The 26,547-nt window shown below is 40.2% G+C and overlaps 1 protein-coding gene across 2 annotated transcripts in view; it reads right to left on the bottom strand.

Annotated features, from left to right (window-relative positions):
* Window positions 1-26,547, bottom strand: part of LOC122549656 (retinoic acid receptor beta) — a 510,173-nt gene that overhangs the window by 442,909 nt on the left and 40,717 nt on the right. For both annotated transcript variants that reach the window (XM_087986905.1, XM_087986906.1), the window contains exon 2: window positions 20,039-20,449. In XM_087986905.1, coding sequence (XP_087843031.1) covers window positions 20,039-20,216 — 178 coding nt within the window. In that variant the 5' untranslated portion in view covers window positions 20,217-20,449. The remainder of the gene's footprint in view (window positions 1-20,038; window positions 20,450-26,547) is intronic.

The raw sequence follows: 26,547 nt of genomic DNA, 5'->3' as shown, positions 1-26,547 counted from the left end.
GATGTGCTACTTTTAAATACTGTCCAGCCAACTCACCCGCTCTATTTAATCTCTCCCTAAAATTTGACACGTATTCCAAATATGTTTTCCCTGAACTCTAACTCACCAATTTCTCCTTAATTAATTTCATCTCATGCACAAAACCTAATTCAAATGGATTGAATTTAATTGATTTATTAGATGCATCCCTAATTACAAAAACTAAAGATGGAATTTGTTTATCCCAATCCTCTGGATAGTCTTGATTATAAGCCCTCAACATGGTCTTTAAAGTTTGATGCCATAGTTTTAATGCTCCTTGCAATTCTGGATAGTATGCAGTGGATTTGAATTGTTTTATCCCTAAGCTATTCAAAAACTCCTTTGGATAATTTTGATGTAAAATGTGACCCTTGATCTGATTGTTTTTCAGTGGGTTGTCCATATCTAGTAAAATATTTGTGTAGCTCTTCTATGGACCTTTAGCCATGATACACTGTAATGGAATAGCCTCCGTAAATCTAGTAGACACATCCCATATGGTCAACAAATAATAATTCCCACTTTTTGTTTTAGGTAATCAATTAAGACCCTTGTAAAAGGTTCCTCAAATGTGGGAATATGTGTTAAGGGTGCAGGTGCTATCACTGCCTGAGGTTTTCCTATTACCTGCAAGGACCTGCGAGCTTACATGGATTAGCTATGGGAAATGTAGGGTTACAGAGATAGGGTTACGGTCTGAGTGTTATGCTCTTTGGAGGGTTAGTTTGGACTCAATGGGCTGAATGGTCTGCTAACACACTGTAGGGATTCTGTGATTCTGACACTACCAAACAGGATACCAGAAAGGGTAGCATGCTCAACTACAACCAGTCCTACTAGTGGACTTTCATGACTTCAGGGTCTACTCAAAATGATTTTAATGTGCTGAGATAGTATTATTGTGTATGTTCCTTAGCTGGCTTGTTCCCTTCTCCATAAGACCTTTTACCAGGGGTTTGATGTATGGACAAGGGTATAGTCTGAGGGTGGGACTCACTGCTTGATTACTTGAATGCATTAAAAATTTTTTTAATATAAACTGTGATTAAATTATATCTCTGTGATGGGATCATTGTCTTTGCTTTAATTTTATTATTCATTTATGTGTAATGTTCTGACAGTGAACAAGCAATGTATCTGAGACAAATTTCTGTGTGGACAATAAGGTGAAATTAAATTGAATTGAATATCTGCAAACATTGTGAGGCTGAGTGGAGTGGGTCTGTTTTCTGGCACGGCATCGTATTTACCAACTTTACCAAGTTTTATAGATGCACCATAGAAACTGTTCCACCTGGATGCATCACGGCTTAGTGTTGCAACTGCTGTGCCCAGGACCGTAAGAAACTACAGAGAGTTGTGAATGCAGCCCAGTCCATCACACAATCCATCCATTGACTCCATCCATATTTCTCACTGCCTCAGGAAGGCAGCCAGCATCATTAAAGACTGCTCCCACCCTGGTTATAATCTCTTCCATTAGGCAAAAGATACAAAAGCTAAGCACATGTACCGACAAATTTAGGAACAGTTTCTTCCTACTATTAGACGTCTGAATGGACCTGTCAAATTTTAAATTTAATGTTCATCTCGTTCTTTGTGCACCTTCACTTCAGCTGTAACACTGTATTCTTTGCTCTGTTCTATTATCCCTATGCACTTTGTATGGTATAATTTGCCTGTGCTACACACAAAACACAACTTTTCACTGTACCTAGATACATGTGACAATAATAAATCAAATCAAAATATTTTTGGGATTTGAACCTGCTCTCCATATCACAACTCCTTACCTCCTTTCATCTCTCTGGGTAATTGAAATCCAACCTTTGAGTTGGCCAGCCCTTCTTTCAAAAGAGACAAATTGCAGCAAATACGTGCAGGGAGAATATTTATCCTCTGGATCTGAGTGCCACTATTTGACAGAACCAATAGCGCTGTAGTAAGGGCTGTTTACTGACTACTGCCTATTGCCTTATGATGGAAGTCCCAATGACAACAGCAAGTATGCTCAGTGTCAATGTTTCATGCAGCCCAGGTATCCATTTTTATTGGAGTATCATTTGGCCAGAAATCTTTCCCTGCAACGGTACATTAAGAATTAAATCAGCTGCATGGTTATTACACATGGTATAGGATGAGACTTATTCGGCTGGCCCATCTCATTTGCTGACAGCTGCAAAGCCTTTGGGTTCTTCAAAAAGAGAGAACTGAAATGGGCTTAATTGTGGTGTCCTTTACAAGCAAATAGACATGAAGGGATATAGATATTAACTACTTAGAGATTAAGGGCTGAATGTGAAAGTCAGTGGTGAGACCTCTTACACCCAGACAGCTTGCCCCACTACCATCCAACGGCAGGGCGGGTGACTGAGTGGGGGAGAACATTGGGGTCAGTGACCATAATTCTATTAGTTTTAAAATAGTGATAGAAAAGGATAGATCAGATATAAAAGTTGAAATTCTAAATTGGAGGAAGGCTAATTTTGACGGTATTAGGCAAGAACTTTCAAAAGCTGACTGGGGGTAGATGTTTACGGGTAAAGGGAAGCGTTCAAATATGAGATAACAGGAGCCCAGTCAGTATATTCCTGTTAAGGTGAAAGGAAAGGCTGGTAGATGTAGGGAATGCTGGATGACTAGAGAAATTGAGGTTTTGGTTAAGAAAAAGAAGGAAGCATATGTCAGGGAGAGACAGCAGAGATCGAGTGAATCCTGAAAAGTATATAGAGGCAGTAGGAGTATACTCAAGAGGGAAATCAGGAGGGCAAAAAAGGGACATGAGATAGCTTTGGCAAATAGGGTTAAGAAGAATCCAAAGGGATTCTACAAATACATTAAAGACAAATGTGTAACTAGGGAGAGAATAGGGCCCCTCAAAGATCAGCAAGGTAGCCTATGTGTGGAGCCACAGGAGATGGGGGAGATACTTAACAAGTATTTTGTATCAGTGTTTACTGTAGAAAAGGACATGGAAGATTACAACGGGGAAATAGAGGGTAACATCTTGAAAAATGTCCATATTACAAAGGAGGAGATGCTGGATATCTTAAAATGCACAAAAATGGATAAATCCCCAGGACCTGATCAGCTGTACATGAGAACCTTAGGGAAGTGATTGCTGGGCTTCTTGCTGAGATTTGTGTATCATCGATAGTCACAGGTGAGGTGCCAGAAGACTGGAGGTTGGCTAACGTGGTGCCACTATTTAAGAAAGATGGTAAGGAAAAGCCAGGGAACTATAGACTGGTGAGCCTGATGTCAGTGGTGGGCAAGTTGTTGGAGGAAATTCTAAGGTACAGGACTTACATGCATTTAGAAAGGCAAGGACTGATTCGGGATAGTCAACATGGCTTTGTGCGTGGGAAATCATTTCTCACAAATTTAATTGAGTTTTTTTGAAGAAATAAAAAAGAGGATTGATGAGGGCAGAGTGGTCATGATCTATAAGGACTTCAGTAAGGCATTCAATAAAGTTCCTCATGGTAGACTGGTTAGCAAGGTTAGATCTCATGGAACAGGGAGAACTAGCCATTTGAATACAGAACTGGCTCAAAGGAGACAGAGGGTTTTAGTAGAGGGTTGCTTTTCAGACTGGAGGCCTATGACCAGTGGTGTGCTGGGTCCACTACTTTTGGTCATTTATATAAATGATATGGATGTGAACATAGGAGGCCTATTTAGTAAGTTTTCAGATGACATCAAAATTGGAGGTGTCGTGGACAGTGAAGTAGGTTACCTCAGAGTACAACGGGATCTTGATCAGATGGGCCAGTGGGTTGAGGAGTGGCAGATGGAGTTTAATTTAGATAAATGTGAGGTGCTGTGTTTTGGAAGAGCAAATCAGAGCAGGGCTTATACATTAAATGGCAAGGTCGTGGGGAGTGTTGCTAAACAAAGAGACCTTGGAGTGCAAGTTCATAGTTCTTTGAAAGTGAAGTTACAGGTAGATAGGATAGTGACGAAGGCAATTGATATGATTTCCTTTATTGGTCAGGGCATTGAGTACAGGAGTTGGGAGGTCATGTTGCAGCTGTACAGGACATCAGTTAGGCCATTTTTGGAATATTGTGTGCAATTCAGGTCTCCCTACTGTAGGAAGGATGTTGTGAAACTTGAAAGGGTTCAGAAAAGATTTACAAGGATGTTGCCAGGGTTGGAGAATTTGAGCTATAGGGAGAGGCTGAACAGGCTGGGGCTGTTTTCTGTGGAGCGTCAGAGGCTGAGGGGTGACCTTATAGAGGTTTACAACATTATGAGGGGCATGGATTGGGTGATAGACAAGGTCTTTTGCCTATACTGGGGGAATCCAGAACTAGAGGGCAAAGGTTTAGGGTGAGAGAGGAAAAAATTAAAAGGGACCTAAGAGGTAACATTTTCACACAGAGGGTGGTGTGTGTATGGAATGAACACCAGAGGAAGTGGTGGAGGCTGGTACAATTACAACATTTAAAAGGTATCTGGATGGATCCATGAATAGGAAGAGTTTAGAGGGATATGGGCTAAGTGCTGGCAAATGGGACTGGATTAGGTTAGGATATCTGGTCAGCATAGATGAGTTGGACCGAAGGATCTGTTTCTGTGCCATACATCTCTATGACTGTATGGCTGTCAGGCCATTTATTGACAGGAAGTGCACATTGAACTCTCTGGCGAATGTATTAGTGTGGACAGGACAGGAGGATGGTGAGCTGTGCGTGAGGTGTGGGGTTGGGCAGTTGTTGCCCAAATGGGAGGTCCCCTTCCTTCACTTTTTGAGTTTTTTTTCTCCTGCACTGGCATATCACATTTACTCTGATTTTTAATTATTAGAATACTCAGCCTTTTTACAAAGATAAGGAAAGATTGCATCTCATTACAGCCTAAATTTACATCAACTACAGCAAAGTGCTTGTGCTCAGTCCACGATATGTGCTGAGGCGGAACAGCAAATGCTGGAAATCACTGCGGGTCAGGCAGCATTCATGGAAAGAGAGCAAGCTAACATTTCAAGTCGAGATGACTTCTTCAGAGCTGAAGTGAAGTGTGGAGGGGACAGCATTTATGTTATCGTTTGGGAGGGCTGGGGGTGGAGGTTGTGAGTGTGGGGCATTTCTGAAGAAAAAAATGTTGATAGTTCAGATTAAGCGATCTTTTCTCCATCCATGGTAGAATTACATACGTATGGAATTTGGTTGTAGACAGAATCGAGCTCACTCCTTGGTGCTCCTGGAATATCCAGCTGTTATTCATTGTCAAAGTCTTTTTATCATTAATAGATGCTTGGGCAAAATACCAAGAGCTCTGGGTCCTTCAGAACTAGATTTCCAGACTTCAGCCAGGACCTCCAGAGATTGCCAAAACCTGGCAAGATTTGTTTCAGTATTTAGTGCTACACAATCTGTTCAAATTTCAATTTAAGTAGAAATTTACAGATATTCTCCTTCATCCCCTCACTACCACTCACTATATTCCGATCAAATTCGAAATGAGTTTTCCTGAGTCTACCCTTTGCTCAGTGCCATAGCCTGCATTTGCACTGAGGCTTTGCCATGAAAACAAAGATGTGTACCAGCTGGTAAAAAGCTCAAAGTGAATGTATACATTGGCAAGTACTTCATGGAAGGAAAAGGGAAGAGATTTGAGTTAGATTATTACTGCTTTTAAATTGGGCTGTGATATTTAATACAACATGTAGGAAGTGCTCCCTGAGACATGATATATAAATGAAACTGCATCAGACTTCATAATCACCTTGAAATGAATTTTAGCCAATCATCAATTGATGAATAAATATTATGAATTCATAGGTTTTCTTACAACTTTTGTTTTGTTCCAATACAGGGCAAGTGATGATGCAACAAATACAGAAATTATCAACCAGGCCAGCAGAGAATGAACTTAGCATTCATTGCTTTTGGATTATAACTGTAAGTATTGTACTGGTCACTATAAGGCATGGGATGAAGGATGGCTTGTTTAAATAAGTCACTTCCCTTGAAAAATGTCTGCGCGTGTCAGTCTTGGTAATTGCTACAGCAAGATGGTGTCCTTAAATATCTGAGGTCTTAAACTGGTGGCTGAGACAGCACAGAACAAGAAAACACAAACTGTCCATCCCCACCTATGTTGTATGCGTTCTGTGCCTAAAAGGATTCATCGTTAAGAACTCCATACGCTGTACATACACAATGTTGCAACTTTGGAGGTTAATTTTCTGTAGATTTACAAACTGCACGCACACAGATCAGTTGTCTGTTCCATAACCTGTAATGTGTTTTACAGTTTTAAATAAACTAATAAACTTTATTGATTCCTGATGAGCAGTTATTAGATCATTATCATGAACATGATACGGTGTGCAATATGGACACTATCACGCTGATGAGACCTGATGTTTGAAGTATCAGGAAACAATATACAAAGGAACCACAATTATCCGAAGGACACGGGCGGGGAGTATTTTATTCGGTTAATCGAGTTCCAGATAACATAGTTTAGCCAAACATTAGGACCTTGCAATCTTGACGGATAATCCGATATTTGGATAATCGAATGCTGGATAATCGAGGTTCCTCTGTAAATTATTTGGATGTAAACATAAGAGGTATAGTTAATAAATTTGCAGATGACACCAAAATTGGAGGTGTCATGGACAGTGAAGAAGATTACCTCAGATTACAATGGGATCTTGATCAGATTGGCCAATGGGCTGAGAAGTCACAGATGGAGTTTAACTTAGATAAATGCGAGGTGCTGCTTATTGAAAAAGCAAATCTTACCAGGTCTTAAACACTTAATGCTAAGGTCCTGGGAGTGTTGCTGAACAAAGAGACCTTGGAGTACAGGTTCATATCTCCTTGAAAGTGGAGTCGCAGGTAGATAGGATAGAGTTATAGAGATGTACAGCATGGAAACAGACCCCTTGGTCCATACCGTCCATGCCAACCAGATATCCCAACCCAATCTAGTCCCACCTGCCAGCACCCGGCCCATATCCTTCCAAATCCTTCTTGTTCATATACCCATTCAAATGCCTCTTAAATGTTGCAATTGTACCAACCTCCACCACTTTCTCTGGCAGCTCATTCCATACCAACCTCTGTGTGAAAAATTTGCCCCTTAGGTCTCTTTTATATCTTTCCCCTCTCACCCTAAATTTATGCCCTCTACTTTTGGAATCCCCGACCCCAGGGAAAAGACTTTGCCTATTTACCCTATCCGTGCCCCTCATAATTTTGTAAACTGCAACATGATCTCCCAACTCCTGCACTCAATACTCTGACCAATAAAGGAAAGCATACCAAATGCCTTCACTAACCTATCGACCTGCGACTCCACTTTCAAGGAGCTATGAACCTGCACTCCAAGGTCTCTTTGTTCAGCAGCACTCCCTAGGACCTTGCCATTAAGTGTATAAATCCTGCTAAGATTTGCTTTCCCAAAATGCAGCACCTCGCATTTATCTGAATTAAACTCCATCTGCCACTTCTCAGCCCATTGGCCCACCTGGTCAAGGTCCTGTTGTAATCTGAGGTAACCCTCTTCGCTGTCCACGACACCTCCAATTTTGGTGTCATCTGCAAACTTACTAACTGTATCTCTTATGCTCGAATCCAAATCCTTTATGTAAATGACAAAACGTAGAAGACCCAGCACCGATCCTTGTGGCACTCCACTGGTCACAGGCCTCCAGTCTGAAAAACAACCCTCCACCACCACTCTCTGTCTTCTACCTTTGAGCCAGTTCTGTATCTAAATGGCTAGTTCTCCCTGTATTCCATGAGATCTAACCTTGCTAATCAGTCTCCCATGGGGAACCTTGTCGAATGCCTTACTGAAGTCCATATAAATCACATCTACTGCTCTGCCCTCATCAATCCTCTTTGTTACTTCTTCGATAAATCAATCAAGTTTGTGAGACATGATTTCCCACACACAAAGCCATGTTAACTATCCCTAATCGGTCCTTGCCTTTCCAAATACATGTACATCCTGTCCCTCAGGATTCCCTCCAACAACTTGCCCACCACTGAGGTCAGGCTCACTGGTCTATAGTTCCCTGGCTGGTCCTTACCACACTTCTTAAACAGTGGCACCACGTTAGCCAACCTCCAGTTTTCCAGCACCTCACCTGTGACTATCGATGATACAAATATCTCAGCAAGAGGCCCAGCAATCACTTCTCTAGCTTCCCACAGAGATCTCGGGTACACCTGATCAGGTCCTGGGGATTATTCCACCTTTACCCATTTCTAGACATCCACCACTTCCTCCTCTGTAATCTGGACATTTTGCAAGATGTCACCATCTATTTCCCTACAGTCTATATCTTCCATATCCTTTTCCACAGTAAATACTGATGCAAAATACTCATTTAGTATCTCCCCCATTTTCTGTGGCTCCACACAAAGGCCGCCTTGCTGATCTTTGAGGGGCCCTATTCTCTCCATAGTTACCATTTTGTCCTTAATATATTTGTAAAAACTCTTTAGATTCTCCTTAATTCTATTTGACAAAGCTATCTCATGTCCCCTTTTTGCCCTCCTGATTTCTCTTTTGAGTATACTTCTACTGCCTTTATACTCTTCTATGGATTCACTCGTTCTCTGCTGTCTCTCCCTGACATATGTTTCCTTCTTTTTCTTAACCAAACCCTCAATTTCTTTAATCATCCAGCATTCCCTATACCTACCAGCCTTCCCTTTCACCCCGACAGGAATATACTTTATTTGGAATCTCGTTATCTCATTTCTGAAGACTTCCCATTTTCCAGCCGTCCCTTTACCTGCGAACATCTGCCTCCAATCAGCTTTCGAAAGTTCTTGCCTAATATCGTCAAAATTGGCCTTTCTCTAATTTAGAACTTCAACTTTTAGATCTCGTCTATCCTTTTCCATCACTAAACGAATTTTAAAACGAATAGAATTATGGTCACTGGCCCCAAAGTGCTCTCCCACTGACACCTCAGTCACTTGCTCTGCCTTATTTCCCAAGAGTAGGTCAAGTTTTGCCCCTTCTCTAGTAGGTACATCCACATACTGAATCAGAAAATTGTCTTGTGCACACTTAACAAATTCCTCTCCATCTAAACCCTTAACACTATGGCAGTCCCAGAAGGCGATTGGTATGCTTTCCTTTATTGGTCAGGACATTGAATATCGGAGTTGGGATGTCATGTTGCAGCTGTACAGGACATTGGTTTGACCACTTTTGGAATATTATGTGCAAATCTGGTCTCCTTCCTATAGGAATGTCGTTGTGAAACTTGAAAGGGTTCAGAAAAGATTTACAAGGATGTTGCCAGGGTTGGAGGATTTGAGCTATAGAGAGAAGCTGAACAGGCTGGGGCTGTTTTTCCTGGAGCGTCGGAGGCTGAGGGGTGACCTTCAATAGGTTTATAAAATCATGAGGGGCATGGATAGGGTAAATAGACAAGGTCTTTTCCATGGGGCGGGGGAGTCTAGAACTAGAGGGCATAGGTTTAGGGTGAGAGGGGAAAGATTTAAAAAGGACCTAAGAGGCAACTTTTTCACACAGACGGTGTGTGTATATGGAATGAGCAGCCAGGGGAAGTGGTGGAAGCTGGTACAATTACAACATTTAAAAGGCATCTGGATGGGTATATGAATAGGAAGGGTTTGGCGGGATATGGGCCAAGTGCTGGAAAATGGGAATGGATTGGCTTGGGATATCTGATCAGCATGGACGGGTTGGACCGAAGGCTGTGTTTCCTTGATGTACATCTCTATGACTGTATCACTAAGTCAGACTATAGGTAGAACATGTGGACAACAGTTTTACATTGTGCTAAGGTCCTGAAGTCTTGATATCTTTGCTTGTTGCCGAAATTGGATGGGACAACAAATTCACTTTCAGGATCCCACAGAAAGTACATAGCATCCAACTGAGCTGATAAGAATATGCTCAGAACTGAGATCCTATGAGGTGTGTTCACATGAAATCACAATGGGTCAGATAGAACTGAGGACCAATCAGGTCTGTTTTAGTTTCCCAACCACCTCCCTGTCCTTCTGTGCCAGGCATGTGATCCCAAACACAAACCGATTGACTGCAGACAATCAACATTTCCAGACAATGCAACTGTTACAAGATCTGGACATATCGGCATATTTCCAATATGTTCATAGAGGCACATATGCTCATTTATTAAAATTCCCTTTTGAAAATATGATGCTATATTTGTAATAGAGTTCCCTTAAAGCACTCCATGAGCTGTGTTTTATTTTAAATTCATTCCTGGGATGCATGGATCAGCATTTATTGCCCAGATGGCAGTTAAGAATCAGCCATATTCCTGTGGGTCTGGAGTCATGTGGAAGCCAGACCAGGTCAGGACAGCACATTTCCATCCCGAAACACCATTAGTGTACCAAATGACAATTGACAATGGCACAATTTACATTAAACTAGCTTTTAATTCTGGATAATCCTGGCTCTCTAGATCACAATTCCAGTGACAATACCCCCTCCTCTGTGCACACAGTGTCTCCCTGGTAGTAAGTGTGCTCTCATAGAAGCAGGTTGGTTTGCTGCAATGGCTACTTCTGAGCATGTAATGCGTCCCACTGTATTAAATGAACTAACCCATGGAGTTAATCAATCCTTGATGAGTGATTGATTATTAGATCATTATCATGAACATGACAACCCGAAGATTGCTAGCTGCAATGAGGAGCTCAGCAAGCTGCTGGGGAGGTCATCCTAGTCCAGCAGAAGCTTCTGGCCAATCTCCAAGCTGTGCTGCTGTTGAAGAAAGCTGAACACACAGCAAGGTTAAAGGGACAAGATCAGAAAACATTGAGTGCTTCTTACAAATTCCTGCTGTGTTTATGTCATTAATAGGGTACTGTATTTCTCTCAATGGCCACTTAAAAATCAGATATTGACCCTTATTAATAATCTTGAGCTTGTTCATATTATCATTGAACATTTGGACTGCTTTCAAATATCCAGCTGCACTGAATTAATACAGAACTGTTTAAACAGTGCAAATTAAATTACTTAGATGGAAGTTCAGAGACAGTTTAAAAATCTGTTTGAGCAACCAGGCGAATACCCTTTTGAAAAGCCAGGGTGATACTTTTCAAGTTTAAATGAGAGCTCTCCAAAGGTTAAACATTAATGCTTTAATTAACAATAGATTGGAAGCAAGTATCTTGTCAATCACTGTGACAGGCGCTTCTCTGATGGCCCTTTCACCTTCAACATACATAAAGCTGACAGACAATCTGCCTTGCCCAACACCTCAAAGCTCCTTTTCTGCTGAGAGTATAGAAAGTATTGCATTGAACTGCTGTTCAATCTTTGTCAGTTCCATACTATCTTCATGTGTCTCATGTGGAAACATTTGTCAGCACAGCTGACAAATGACCAAAATTGAGCACTACTAACAAAATATATTTTATCCTCACATCCTGACTCCTTTAAGGACTCCATTAAATCTCTGTTATATCTGTTCTGAAAATGCGACCTCCCACAACAGTGTTTCCAGCATGTCTTCCTTTTTCCTCAACCAGGTAACTCTACTTGCTGAACCTCTAATCCCACCTTAAACCCTTACACACACATGCAGACAGCCACCTGCAAATATGGATGTTGTGGGTGGAGGAACTGGGGAAATAGCTCCAGTCTGCAGGATTTAAATGAGGTGTCCCCTTTCGTTTCTCTCAAATCCTTCCAAACTTGTGTCCAAGTTCATCATTGAAGACATGGGATAGGAGTTGGTTTACATATCAATTGTTCAGCTTCTCAATCACTAGTTAAAGGTACCAGCTGATAGCAAATGCTGGGAGAGATGAGAAATGTTTTAGTTCTTGGTTGCTTCACTGCAGAGAGAGAAAGAGAGATCTGCTGTCTCATAAAGTCTGGAGATTTTCTGTACCAGGATTGTCCACACACTCTGATTACACACCTACCCACTGTCCCACTGGGTCTCAGAATCTTCTTCCACTGCTTGTACAAAGCCATGCAACCCAGTAACTTGTTTTTAAAAATGCAGCAAATGCTTCTATACTCTTGGTAGAAAGCAGTCCACTTCCCAGTTTGGTCCAGCATCTTAAATAATGATAAACAAAAAGATGTGATCTTTGTGAATATGGCAGCAGCAGCAAATGTCACAAAGGATACACCTCACCTAATTGCGAGCTTTCACCCGACATATGAATAACCTGATGAGGGCCCAAAGGCTACGTTAATGGTGTGATAATCTCAGTTGGAAAATATGCACCTCCTCCTGATATTTCTTCACAGATCAGTATTTCCATGGCAGAACTTGGCCGTATGAACCCAACTGCTGTCTGAAGTTTACGAAAGGTGGAGAAGAAGGAATGGACATCACCAACAGAAACAGAGACATGAGGTTCAGGGGCTTCCAGCTGTGGATGAGCAGGAAGCATGTGAAGAAGGGAGACAGGCTCTTCTGCATTGTTGAGCAATGCACTGAGAAAAGGTCAACTGAGATCACTGCAGCTACCTGTTGATAAGTGGAACCAGAGCCAGAGGCACTTCCCCAAGATTAGGGATGCCACCACCTAGATTTGCCTCCTCCTCTTGCAGGCAGACCTAGTGGATGGGAAGAAGCACTTGTGCATGTGGTACTGCTGTACTGAACCTCCAAGTCAACGGCTTCTTTCAAACCTCACCTGGCGACTTGTATGTTGTCTCCCAATCAACAGCTGCAAGTGCATTGCATGAATTCATTGGTGCCTTCTACTTGAAAGTGATTCAGTTTACCATGGACCCGGGGCAGTCACATTTACAGCCATCAATGAGTTCCTTCAGATACAAGGGGTCACTAGTTGCATGCATGTGGCATCCAGAGCTCCCTGGCATTCCCCAGCCACTTTCCTGAACAGGAGGAGAATTTACTCCCTTGGTGTCCAGTTTGTTTGTGATCACAGGCAGCAATTCCTGTAAGTGTGGTTACGCTTGTTAGGAATCACAATGCATACATACTGCACAACTCGCAACGTGTTCACCCTCTACAATGTCTTTACTGCTGGCCCAGAAAACACAGTAAATAAATGCAATAGCTGAAACCCTCCATGGCAGGAACTAGGATTCTCAGAGGAACAGAGGGATCTTGTCCACAGATCCCTGAAGGTGGCAGGACAGATTAATAGGGTAGTTGAGAAGGCATATGGAACACTTGCCTTTATCGGTTGTAACATTGCACTACAACAACGGGGAAGCTATGTTGCAGCTGCACAAACTCTGGTTAGGCCACAGCTGGAGTACTGTGTACAGTTCTGGTCACCATACTATAGGAAGGATATGATTGCACTGGACGGGCTGCAGAAGAGATTCATCAGGATGTTGCCTGGGATGGACCAGTTTAGCTATAAGGTGAGGTCAAGTAAGCTCAGTTTATTTTCTTTCAATAGAGAAAGCTGAGGGGAGGCCTGATTGAGATGTATAAGATTGAAATGGGCATGAACAGGATGGACAGGAGGTGGCTGCTCCTCCTCATTACAGGGTCAATAACAAGGGGATGTAATTTGAAGGTAAAAGGCAGGAGATTAAGAGGCGATCTGAAGAAAGCCTTTTTCCGCCAGCAGCTGGTGGGCATTTCAAATGTACTGCCTGGGAGGGTAGTTGAGGAGAGAACCTCAGAACAGTTGAAAAGTACTTGCAAGGACACTTGAAACATCATAACATTCAAGACGGTGAGGCAACGGCAGAAAGGTGGGAGTAGTGTAGATTTTGAGTAGTTTTGTCAGTGCAGACTTGATGGGTCGAATGGTCTCTTCAATACTATATGATTCTATGATTCTCTATGGTTCTATGATGCTGAACAGTGCTACAATGCATTCCATGCATTCACTGAGGTCATCAGTGAACAGGCAATTGGTCTATTGTAGATGGACTTCTACTGTATGGACCACTCAGGGTAAGCACTCCAATATTCACCAGACCGAGTGTCCAGATAGAGCTTGATTGCTGCACCCTACAGACTGTAGCTCAACAAGAAGGTGAAGACTTAGAAGAGGGGGAGATGGACCAGCCATTTGTTTCCTCAGGTGAGGAAGAAGGGAAGGCTCCTGAAGATGTGAAATACTGCCTGAGTGTCTTAAATATGGTGCCTAGACCCCAATGTCCCAGCAGTGACATGTTCTAGTTAATTAAATACATTTTAAAATAATTCAGAGTGCATGCTGGAAACCAAATCACAAGATGTGAATGAAATATTGAGACTGATCTGAACCAGTGCTCTTACCAATTGTCACAACTGTTAAAGGGGACATGCACTTTGAATTCTTTTTAATCTTTTATGCTAGACCCCTTTTCCTTCACTTCCAATCTTGGATTTGCTCCTGATGCCTTCTACAACTTATATCTGGTGCCCATGTTCCATCAGTGCCCTTGAGGGCACGTCAAGTCTTTCCTTATTGCAAGGGAAGATCTACAGGAACACCACCAAGGTTATTTACAAACTTAATATCCCTAATAACAGAGGAACAAAGAATTTGCACGAGATCGTACGCCTTCCTTCAGATCTGGTAAATGGCAATAAAAGATCTGAAGGATGATTCGAGCAATTATAAAATAATTTATATCAAATAGGTTTTCCATTGTGTGCAAAGGTAATGAAAAATAACTGTCAAAAACAATGTTGTTTCAATAAAGGGATACTTTATCCAGAGAGAGATACATACTGCTTGAAAAGAAGTTATATATATCTCTGGAACATATTTTGGCATTTCAGCAGATAAATACTTAATGCATTCATATGATAAGCCTAAATCATTGAGGTTAAGTGTAATTTTTAATCTACTGTAAACGTTAAAGAAGACAAAGCAATACCTTCAGACCAAATTGAGTGTTTGCTAAAATCCCTAATTCATTTTATGCAGTAAAACATCAAAAATAATTTTAAATAATGCAAAATCCAAATTATGTAAAAGATAAATGCGTAAGGGATGACAAGTCACAAGGGTACGTTGTCTTAGAAGAGGGCAAGATTTTACTTTAAAAATGTGTTTTGATTTAAGATAATTTACTTATGGTTACATCAAAGTCTTCAGCTAGTTTCAAAACGGTTTGTATTGTGGCTCAAATCACAATTTTTTCCAAGTCTGCTTCTGCGAAAACTTGTTCAGCCGCCCTCAGCAAAACAACAGGAAGAATTCAGATCTCATTTCTGACAAAGAATTGATGACACTGCATAAGAAAATAAGTTGAAATTGAGAGTGCATGAATTTTAGAAATTATGGAAAGTAATGTTCTAATTTGAATAAATATAACAAAATTACAAATCATTGTCTTAATATTCTTTAACAATTAGAAAAGTGAGTGAATGAGGGAAGTATAGTCGAGGAGCTGGCAAATTTATGCACTCTGATCATCTTGATACCTCCAAATAAGTGCACTTTTCTGGGGCATAGAGTGGTGAATTTCATTTGGCAGTCGTCTATGTCAGAATTTCAGGAAATCATGTTGTATGTTCGAATAGATGTCTATTCTTTCCCCATATATAAGAGAAAACCATCCATTAAGCAAGAATCAATCCCTCAATGACCATAATTTTAAAATGAGTAACAGACCCAAACTAATCAATTTACCCCCCCTCAGTTATAACCACAACTATGACAAAACCAATCACAATTTCGTTTTGCTACTCTGGGAAGATGTCTTTTCCATGATTAAAAGAGCAAGGAGGTTATGATGGAGCTGTATGCAATGTTAGTTAGACCATAGCTGGAGTAATGTGTGCAGTTCTGGTCACCACATTATGTGATTGCATGAGAGCAGGTGCAGAGAACATTCAGCAGAATGTTGCCTGGGATGAATCAACTCAGCCATGAAGACATAGGATGGAGTTGTTTTCCTTAGAGCAGAGTAGAGGTCATCTGATTGAGTTGTTTTGAGGGGCATAAAGAGGAAAAATCAGGGAAAACTTTGCTCCTTATTAGAGGCGTTAATAACTAGGTGGTCTCAGTTTTAAGATGAGGAGAGTAGATTTTGGGCTATTCTTATTCTAGATCTATTCAGCCCTATTCTTACTTTCAAACTTACTGTAAGGTAAATTATTTACATTTCATTGCTGCTCCAGGTAATGTTCAGGTGAGAACATATATCAAGAATTCATTAGATTAAATGTCAGTGGAATGGTAAAGCCAATATTTTAACACAGCTACAACATCATTGTTCATATTTTGTTAGATCATCTTTTGTCTACTGGATAAATAAAATACGTAATACATCTCAGGAAACTTGACAGGAAACAATCTCAGAAAACAGTGCTGTATAATCTGTGGAAAGCCAGTGATAATGAGAACAAAGCCCATTGAGCTATAGGCACTGGATATTATGAATGCTGTAAAGGATGTTCTATTTCTTTGCAATTTCCCCTTTTTGAGAAGATGCTTCATAACATGTATCTTTTTTTGTTTGGATTAGAGTATTAAGGAAGCAAAGATTTGAAAATGGAGTTGAAGTGCCTATCTGTGGAATGACCAATTGCTCCTGTTACTAAAGTTTCTATGTTCATGTTTGCATAATGCAACAAAACATTGGAAAGATTTATTAACCTGACTGGATATAACTCGTGTGCTGTTATCGCGTGTGACAAGGTTAAGCCCACCTTTTATTTAAACATTGTCTCCATTGGATCTATGATTGATACCTTCTGTTCAGTGTCATTAAAGTCTGTTACAATACTGTTCAGTTATATTTATCATCTCTGGCTGTTTCTCAAACACAGATCAGAAGTGGACTTCAACCAGGGCACGTAGTTGAACCTATTATAATTCCTTGCTCGAAAATTGCAAACATTTTTTCAAAACATTTGAATGCTCCAATTTAACATCTGGGTTTAATATCACTGTCCTGCATTGTACAATTTATAAACTTTCTTTTCATGAATGTGCCCCAATTGAATATGAATAAACATCTTTGTTTAGTTTATAATGGCTGTAGTTTATAGTGTCAGGAATATAAGTTGATATCCCTCTCAGTTTAGTAAAATAAAGAAGCCATGCACACAATCCATGAATTCTGCACAGATTTGCTATTGTGACAGGAATGATTTTGTCACATTTTAACTCACCAAATACGGGATGGCAAGAACGTGAGCCTTCCTTTCACCTTCTGTATTATTACAAACAGTAATGTTTTTGAAAAGCTAAATGCAGCTGAAATTCTTTTCTCTTCCAAATGCATTAAATAACTTGGCTTCGCCATCACTTACCTCGACTGAATTTCTTCCAGTGACTGTGGATAGACTATGTATAAGCTGCAGTTTTTGTTATTTATTACTCAACAGGATGGGGCCTTCTCTAGCTAGACCAGCATTCGTTGCCCATTTCTAATTATACTTGAGAAAGTGGTGCTGAGGAACCTTCTTGAAATGCTGCAGTTCATGTTGTATACACCAATAGTGCTGCTATGTAGGAAATTCTGGGATTTTGACTCAGTGACAGTGAAGGAACTGTGATGTAGCACCCAAGTCAGGATGGTGAGCGGCATGGAGGAGAGCTTGCAGGATGTGGTATTCCCATCTATCTGTTGTCCTTGCTTGTCCTTGTTGATAGTACTGGTTGACAGGTTTGGAAGGTGCAGTTCAGACAGCATTAGTCACTTTCTGCAGTACATCTTGTAGATGGTATACACTGGTGCTACTGAATGTCGGTATTGGAGGGTGGATGCTTGTGGATCAATCAATCAAGCAGGCTGCTTTGTCCGAGGTGGTGTCAAGCTTTTTAAATGTTGTTGAAGCTGCACCCATCCAGACAAGTGGGGAGTACTCAATCAGACTGCTAACTTGTGCCTCGGAGATGATGGACAGGCTTTGGGGAGTTAGGAGGTGTGGTACTCATTTCGGGGTTCCTAGCCTTTGACCTGCTCTTATAGCCAACATGTCTGTGGACTGATTCAATGCTCTATTTTGTGCCATTTCTGCCACGATTGTGGGGGAGAAATGTGCATTAGAGTTGGCCAAATGTGATTAAATACAAGGGGCTGATTCTTATGATTTTTGGCTAAGTCTAAGTTAGAATGAGTTTTGGAGGGTTTGTCACCACGAGGCCTAGTGAATTTTCTCTCTGTACCTTACCAAACTCACCTTATGAAGAAGGGTCACTGGACCCAGTATAACTCTGATTTCTCTCCATAGACCGGCTGAGTTTTTCCAGTAATTTCTACTTGTGTTTCTGATTTCCGCCATTCGCGATTCTTTTGGATTTTCATTAATAATCTGTCCCACCTCCATGGCATCCTTCATTTCTGATTTCTTCCTCAACTGTTTCCCCCGAACAATTCACCAGTCAGCTAATATCCACCAAATGACCAGCATCCCTTGCGCCTGCATCATCTTTGAAAGGCCCTCACTGGCACAGCATCCACAAAGTCATGCTTCCCGAGGGTACAAAGCTGGCATCGCTGATGTGTCCTTACAGGCAAAGCCCCATTCTCTCATCCTCATCACTGTTTAACCACCACACTGCGCAATATATCTGTCCATAGCTGCATCTCAAATAAACACCCTTTTTATGTCATCTGTTCCCTGGCTCCAATGTCCACCAAGGACCAGCAAGGGAAGATTACAGCCAGGCAAGCAATTGCCAATCGCCTTTTTAAAGAGGTGAGTTCCAATGACTCCTCTGGCCGAAAGAAATATCTCAATCTGGATTCTCTCACAAAAGGAAACATTCTCTCCACATCCGCCCTGTCAAGACTGGTCAGGGTCTTATATGTTTCAGTCAAGCCACTTCTAACACTTCTAAACCCTTTCTACAGAAAAAAAAACGTTAGAAACATTTCATTAAACAGTAAATTGAGGATATGTTTTCCCTTGTAACTTAAAGTATGTATCTGGTTAATTGCAATACCAAAGTGATAATTTTACATCAGGAATTTCAGTTTAAAGAACATTGCAAGTTAACATCTATTCTTAAAGATTAATTTCATTTTTAGTTGATTTTGGTCTAATTTTCAATTTTAGTTGTCTTTTTATTACATAGATGTCTCATTTTAAATATATTGCATTAAGGAATACTGTTTGGATATAACTAAATCAATTGCTTATTGAACATGTGCTAAATTTGGCACAAATATTGGTAATTTTGAATGGCTTGCAAAATGCATTTTGAAAGATTCAAGGAATATTCATTATTTATTATGTAGATTGGGCCCTTTATTGTAGTAGACTTCTGTTCTTATCCAATTTCCAAATGATTACACCGTTCTTTTGCTTACACTGAAATCTGACCACTTTATGTCCATTGGAGCATGATTATAAAAGGTTCCGGAAAATTGTTGGTTCTAAGACAGATATTTTTCCTTTTAAACATAATATTCTGTATAATGAAGATGTGCAGGTACTGAGATAAGAGATAGAAACAAGAAACTACGTTAAATGCTGAAATGTTTCCCTCAAAATAAAATAGGTTTTCGTGTTCCTACCCAGTCTCGAATGTTTGTAATGACCCCTGCCTGTAACTTACCCACTAAGATCAGTCGATTGCTTGTACTTTACCAGTAGCCTATTCTGTGAATGAGAAGTAGGGAGCAGTCTTTAGGGATGTAAATCTTTTCAACTTGAGAAGAAAGAAAACAGCTTCCATTGGTTTGGATTAAGTCCTGACATGTGGAATGTGCCCCTTTTTGTGTTTTAATTTTAAAGAAATCAATAAATGAACACAAACACAAATTGTTAGCACTAAGATATCACAAATGCAATCAAAAACAGTTTTGAAGTGACAAAAGTTAACTTGAAACTGCATCATTATTTACATATCAGGTAATCGAAGAAACATGATTCAAAACCTGTAGAGTTGCAAAAGGTATTTGTTTTCAAATGCTAATTGCTACTGAAACATAAAACCTAAAAAGCTGACTAATTTCAGCCGATGATCTTTCTGCTTGCAATGTCACAGTGGAATCAAGTAAAGATACAGAAGGTATTGCTCACATGAAAACCCATTAAACATACAGCCAGGATTATGGAATAAAATAAATTCACTACAAATCAAGCAATTAAGTCGTTTGCAACTATTTTGCATAATGTGGTACTCACTTGCAGGAGAGGGGGTACTGCATCCACTTGCATGTGGATGATTTTGAAGTCCATTTATTGAAGGAGATGAGAATCCACCGAGTAAATGAGGGAAGATAAAAGGGAATGGAGCCACTGGATAACGACTCATATGGCTGTTAGCAATAGGTGTCCGACATGAATGGCTGCTGGTTGTCATAACAATTGTTTCTTGAAACCTGGATACATACAGTCTGAGTTCTCAAAACTGGTACTCAACACTGTCAACTGAAATTTCCAAGACCTATATATGCGTTCCAAAGGGAGATATGGAACAAATTAAAAACAGGTTTTATTGTTCTGCTTCAGGTTAACTGGAGGCCAATAAACCACAAAACATACCTTTGGTAGACTTAACAGTCTGCCCGGGAAATGATGGTTTTTCCCTTTAAACTGCAAAAACAAAACAAAGAAATGCAGATGTTAAGACAAAAGATTAGGAATTGCTACAACACAATTTCAGGCAAGCCTACTCAATGTATCTTTTAAAATATAAAATGAAACTTAAACCATGAGGATCACACTCTTTACAATAATGAACAGAGACTAAATGAAGCTTATAAATATACATAAGAACATAAAAAAAGAGAGGAGTAGGCAAACTGACCTCTCAACACTGCTCTCCCTTTTCCTAAGATCGTGGCTGATCTTTTCATGGACTCAGGTCCACTTACCCACCCGCTCACCATAACACTCAATTCCTTTACTGTTCAAAAATCTATCTATTTTTGCCTTAAAATCAATCAATGATGTAGCCTTATCTGCTTCACTGGCTATGGAATTCCACACATTCACAAATGATTCACAGGTGAAGAAGTTCCTTCAACTCAGTCATAAATCTGCTCCTCCTTATTTTGAGGCTCTACCCCCTAGACCTAGTTTCACCCGCCATTGGAAACAACCTTCCTGCTTCTTTTTTGTTTATTTCCTTTATAATTTTATATGTTTCCATAAGATTCCCCCTTATTCTTCTAAATTCCAATGCGTATAATCCCAGACTACTCAACCTCTCCTCATAAATTTGTCAGGTCACGATTGGGATACTGTGTGCAATTCTGGTCTCCCTGCTTTTGGAAGGATGTTGTGAAACTTGAAAGAGTTCAGAAAAGATTTACTAAGATGTTGCCAGGGTTGGAGGGTTTGAGCTATAGGGAGAGACTGAATAGGCTGGGGCTGTTTTCCCTGGAGTGTCGGAGGCTGAGGGGTGACCCCTTATAGAGGTTTATAAAATCTTGAGGTCCCTTTTGGCACGATGATAGTGCCACATACCATGATGGAGGGTATTCTCAGTGTGAAGGTGGGCTTAGTCTCCACAAGGACTGGGCAATACTCTTACTGATAGTATCTGCAGCAGGCAGATTGTTAAGCATGGGGTCTAGTATGTTTTTCCCTCTTGTTGGTTCCCTCCCACCTCCTACATGCCCAGTCTATCAGCTATGTATGTTAGAACTCAACCAGCTCAGTAGTATTACTGCTGAGCCACTCTTGATGGTGGACATTGAAATCCGCCATGCAGAGTTCATGGTGAGGTGCAGACTTGGTTTGACAGTGCATAGCTGTATCATTTTACAGAGAGGACCATGCAAGAAAATGTACCAAAATGCACATGCTGTGACCATCATGTTGAATTTTCCATGACATCTTCTTCTTCAACATGGTCATGTGTGTCTCAGGGAAAGGAAATATTCCCTTGTCCATTCTACTCTTTCAAAACTATGATAGAGGCTGTTTTAAGTTAAATAATGGTGGAAGGCAGGTACGTTTTATTCACTCACTATTCTCTCACCTCTGGATTTAGTCAGGTTGGACTGCTCTGAGAAAATCCCTATTTACTAAGATTTATCCAGTTTCCTGTCTCAGTTAGCTCCATGTGGGTGCAGATTGTCAGTGTAGAATTGTGTACTATTGAACAATCAGTTAGTAATCTGGAAAAATTAGTAGGCTGTGCTTTTTGGAATTAGTAAAATTAATTCTCGTGTAATAATCAGATTCACTCTTGAGACTGATGTTAAAACATGTCGTTGCATCAGCGTAAAGGAGTTGTTAAACATACCCTGGATTTGCTTCATGCTGTCAGGAATGAAGGAGACTGTTCTGTACCCAAGCAGTGATATACATTGGTTCTATTCTTCAGAAACTTGCTAGATCCTGGAACGATCCCAGCAGATTGCAAAACCACAAGTGGTACTGTGGCAGTGTCCCTACCCCAGCCCAGGGGGCATGGGTTCAAGTCTCACCTGCTCCAGATCTGTGTAATAAGATCTCTGAACAGGTTGATTGGAAAATTGAATATGTTAAAAAAGAGCACAAATGTATCACTATTGTGCAAGAAAAAAGGAAACAGACAGCAGGGAATTATAGGTCATTTAGCTAGCATCAATCATTGTGAAGTCTACTGTATGAAGCTGAACAAGAGTTTTCACAACCTTGCATAATATTTAACCCAATGGTGAGCTTTGATCGCATTTTGCACCATCATGAGGCCCACACAGTTCCATCTCCATAACATCACCCACCTCCTCCCCTGCTTCAGCTCATCTGCTGCTTAAACATGTTGATTTAACCACCAGAATGCACTCCTGCCTGACTACTGACGTTTTATTCTCTATAATCTTGTCCTTACCAACTTGATGATCTGTATTGGCTCCCAGATAAGCAATGCCTCAATTATAAAAGGTTTATTCTTGATTTCAAATTCCTCCATTACCTTGCTCCTCCTCATCTCTGAAATCTCTTCCAGTTCCAAAACCGTTCCAGGTGTCTGTGCTCATCTAATTCTAATCATTTGAGTTTATTTATTCCTCTGTTGATGACCATGCTTTAAGTTGTTTCGGTCCTAAGCACTGGAATTCTCACACTAAGTCTCTCTGCATCTCTTTCTTTTGTTAAGTCACTGATTAAAACCTACTTCCTTGTCAAAGTTTTGTTCGTCTTCTGTATTATCACCTTGTCTGACTCACTCTCAAGTGTTGCTTTCAAACATTCCCACGCAGAACCCTGGCATGTTTTATTAGATAAAGCATATTATGAATACAAATTATTACTGTTGTACCTCACAACCTCAGAACATTGCAAAGTTTTTGCATTCACTGAAAAATGTTTTATAAATAGTCACTGTCATAACATAGGAAACATGACAGCCAATTTGAACAAAATAGCAATAAGATAATGACTAGATAATGTCTATTAATGATGTTTGCTAAGGCATTTTGTCTTAGGAAATAGAGTTTGTGAGCATCCTTGGAATGGAAATATCAGGTTATGTTTTGAAATATGTGTCTCGTGCACTACTGTTAGCTCTACTCCCATTTTGATAAATATTCAGTTGTCAGAGACATTTGCCAATAATCTTGTTGTTATTGATGTGTTTTCTAACATAAGGCTTCTGCTCTGAAACATTGTATTGCACTGTCTGTAAGATAACACCTTTGTGTGGAGCTGCAGAAGTTGGGGGAGATACTAAGCGAGTATTTTGCATCAGTGTTTACTGGGGAGAAGGACATGAAAGGTATAGTATGTAAGGAAATAGATGGTAACATCTTGAAAAATGTCCATATTACAGAGGAGGAAGTGCTGGAAGTCTTGAAATGCACAAAGGTGGATAAATACCCAGGACCTGATCAGGTATACTCTAGAACTCTGTGGGAAGCTAGGGAAGTGATTGCTGGGCCCCTTGCTGAGATATTTGGATAATTGATCTTCACAGGCGAGGTGCTGGAAGACTGGAGGTTGTCTAACATGGTGCCACTATTTAAGAAATGTAGTAAGGACAAGCCAGGGAACTATAGACCAGTGAGCCTGACATCGGTGGTGGAGGGAATCCTGAGGGACAGGACGTATATGTATTTGGAAAGGCAAGGACTGATTAGGGATAGTCGACAAGGTTCCCCATGGGAGACTGGTTAGCAAGATTAGATCTCATGGAATACAGGGAGAACTAGCCATTTGGTTACAGAACTTGCTCAAAGGTAGAAGACAGAGGGTGGTGGTGGAGGGTTGTTTTTCAGTCTGGAGGCCGTGACCTGTGGAGTGCCACAAGGTTCGGTGCTGGATTCACTGCTTTTCATCATTCATATAAATGATTTGGATGAGAACGTAGGAGGCTCATTTAGTAAGCTTGCAGATGACACCAAAATTGGAGTTGTAGTGGACAGTGAAGAAGGTTACCTCAGAATACAATGGGATTTTGATCAGATGGGCCAATGGGCTGAGGAGTGGCAGATGACATTTAATTTAGATAAATGCGAGGTGTTGCATTTTGGGAAAGCAAATCTTAGCAGGACTTATACACTTAATGGTAAGGTCCTAGGGAGTGTTGCTGAACAAAGAGATCTTGGAGTGCAGGTTCATAGCTCCTTGAAAGTGGAGTCGCAGGTAGATAGGATAGTGAAGAAGGCGTTTGGTATGCTTTCCTTTATTGGTCAGAGTATTAAGTACAGGAGTTGGGAGGTCATGTTGCGGCTGAACAGGACATTGGTTAGGCCACTGTTAGAATATTGTGTGCAATTCTGGTCTCCTTCCTATCAGAAAGATGTGAAACTTGGAAGGGTTCAGAAAAGATTTATAAGGATGTTGCCACGGTTGGAGGATTTGAGCTCTAGGGAGAGGTTGAATAGGCTGGGACTGTTTTCCCTGGAGCATTGGAGGCTGAGGGGTGACCTTATAGAGGTTTATAAGTGTTGGAGGATGGTACAATTGCAACATTTAAAAGGCACTTAGCTACCTCAGCCATCATTCATGGTCATCATTAGACCCTTAGTTGTAAATTTTTGTTTTGATTGAATCCAAATTCCACCATCTGCTATGGCAGGATTCAAACCTCGGACCCCAGAGGTCTAGGCCTCTAGATTGATAGTCTAGCAGTAAGATTGGTAGGCCATTGCCTCCCATGCATGTTCAAAATTCTGAAAAGTGCTGTAATGGAAATTATCATGTCATGACTACATGAGGTATGTCTGCAGTGTGGTCATGCTACAAATTTATACAGTTTATTTAACCCTTACAGGCTTTTTTAGTGTTCCAATTTGCAGCAAAGCTTTAGTCATAAGCACAATAAAAGTTAATTTATTACACTGGAATTTACTAAGTTAAAAGTGTGGTAGTTATTACCTAATGTACAGATATAAAGATTAAAATTAGATATGGAAAAAATATATTTACAAAGATAAAGATGAGACTGTTGCAATACATAATTTGCTTTAAGTTTCTTTTTCTAAAGGGAAGTCAGAATTCAGCACATGCAGTATCTTGTACAGTTGAATTGTTGTAGGTTTCTCCCAGAAGTAGATTAAGCAAAACAGTTTCTGGAAGGGAGTGAAGACCCATTTATTTTCACTTTTTGGTCATTGAGTGTCATGGCCCCAGGTGGACTAGTTCATTACAGCAGTCCCCTTTCTCTATCTCACCGTTGAGAACATTTCTCTCTCAAGGTATCTCTCAAAGCCCTTTGTAAGATTTGACCTCGAGTGTCATTTGGTAGCTTGTCTTATTTAGATCAAAAATTAAAGATGGCTGATAATTTTTGACAAATCATTGTTCCACAAAGCAAACTCAGTGAAGTTGGAATTTCCTGTGGTATTTTTGTAGTCCTTATTTCCTTCCCAAGCTTCATATTTTCACACCTTTAGAAGGACATATTATATTGTCCAAGGTTAATCAAATTCTAAGCCTCTCCCTTTGTGGTTAATGCTGAGATAATACATTAGCCTATCTGCCTCCTTTGGTTGAAGTGACATTAACAAGTGTAGTGGTGTGACCTTGGGGAGCCACTTTGCAAGATTCCATGTTCATTTTTAGATACTGATGAGCCTTCTTTACATAATATATAATACCATAATTTACACTGTTGTGACACCTGGAAATCATAAAAGTCCCTAAACATTCATGTATAATTTTTAAAAATTGATTATATAGTTATTGCCAACAGACTTTTTCTACAAAATGGTGGCTAAATTTAATCTGAGCAAAGGGCTTTGCTTAGCAGATTCACAAATCACAAACATTTTGACAATTATGACACTCGAAGATTTAAGATGGTCTAAATCTGTCCATTGTAAAGATGAGACATGCAGACAAAGGAAGTCTAGGTTCAATCTTTAGCCAACACTGAGTTTGTTCAAAGTCAGGAAAATAGGACCACAGCAATCCTAGATTACGATCCTTGAGAGGACAACCTGGCATGGATACTGTCTTAAATATGGTTCAGTAATTCTTGCTGCAAGAATGCATGTACAGATATAGATTGAGTACACCACAACAACTTATATTTATATAGCAACTTTAAAGTAATGAACCATAAACTTTCTGAAACAAAGTATGACACTGAGTCACATAAGGGATTATTAGGTCAGATGACCAAATACATGGAGGAAAAATTAAGATGTGATTTAAAAGTGAAGAGAATCTGAGAGTGGAGAGGTAAAGGGAAGGAATTTATAAAGTTTGAGGGCATGCTGGAGGAACCATAATTAGCAAAAAGCCCAAATTAGAGA

This window comes from Chiloscyllium plagiosum, unplaced genomic scaffold (assembly GCF_037043375.1).
Source record: "Chiloscyllium plagiosum isolate Xiang-an unplaced genomic scaffold, Cpla_swu_hap1 HiC_scaffold_5, whole genome shotgun sequence".
NCBI lineage: Eukaryota > Metazoa > Chordata > Chondrichthyes > Orectolobiformes > Hemiscylliidae > Chiloscyllium > Chiloscyllium plagiosum.
This window is presented reverse-complemented; position numbering and strand designations above follow the sequence as displayed.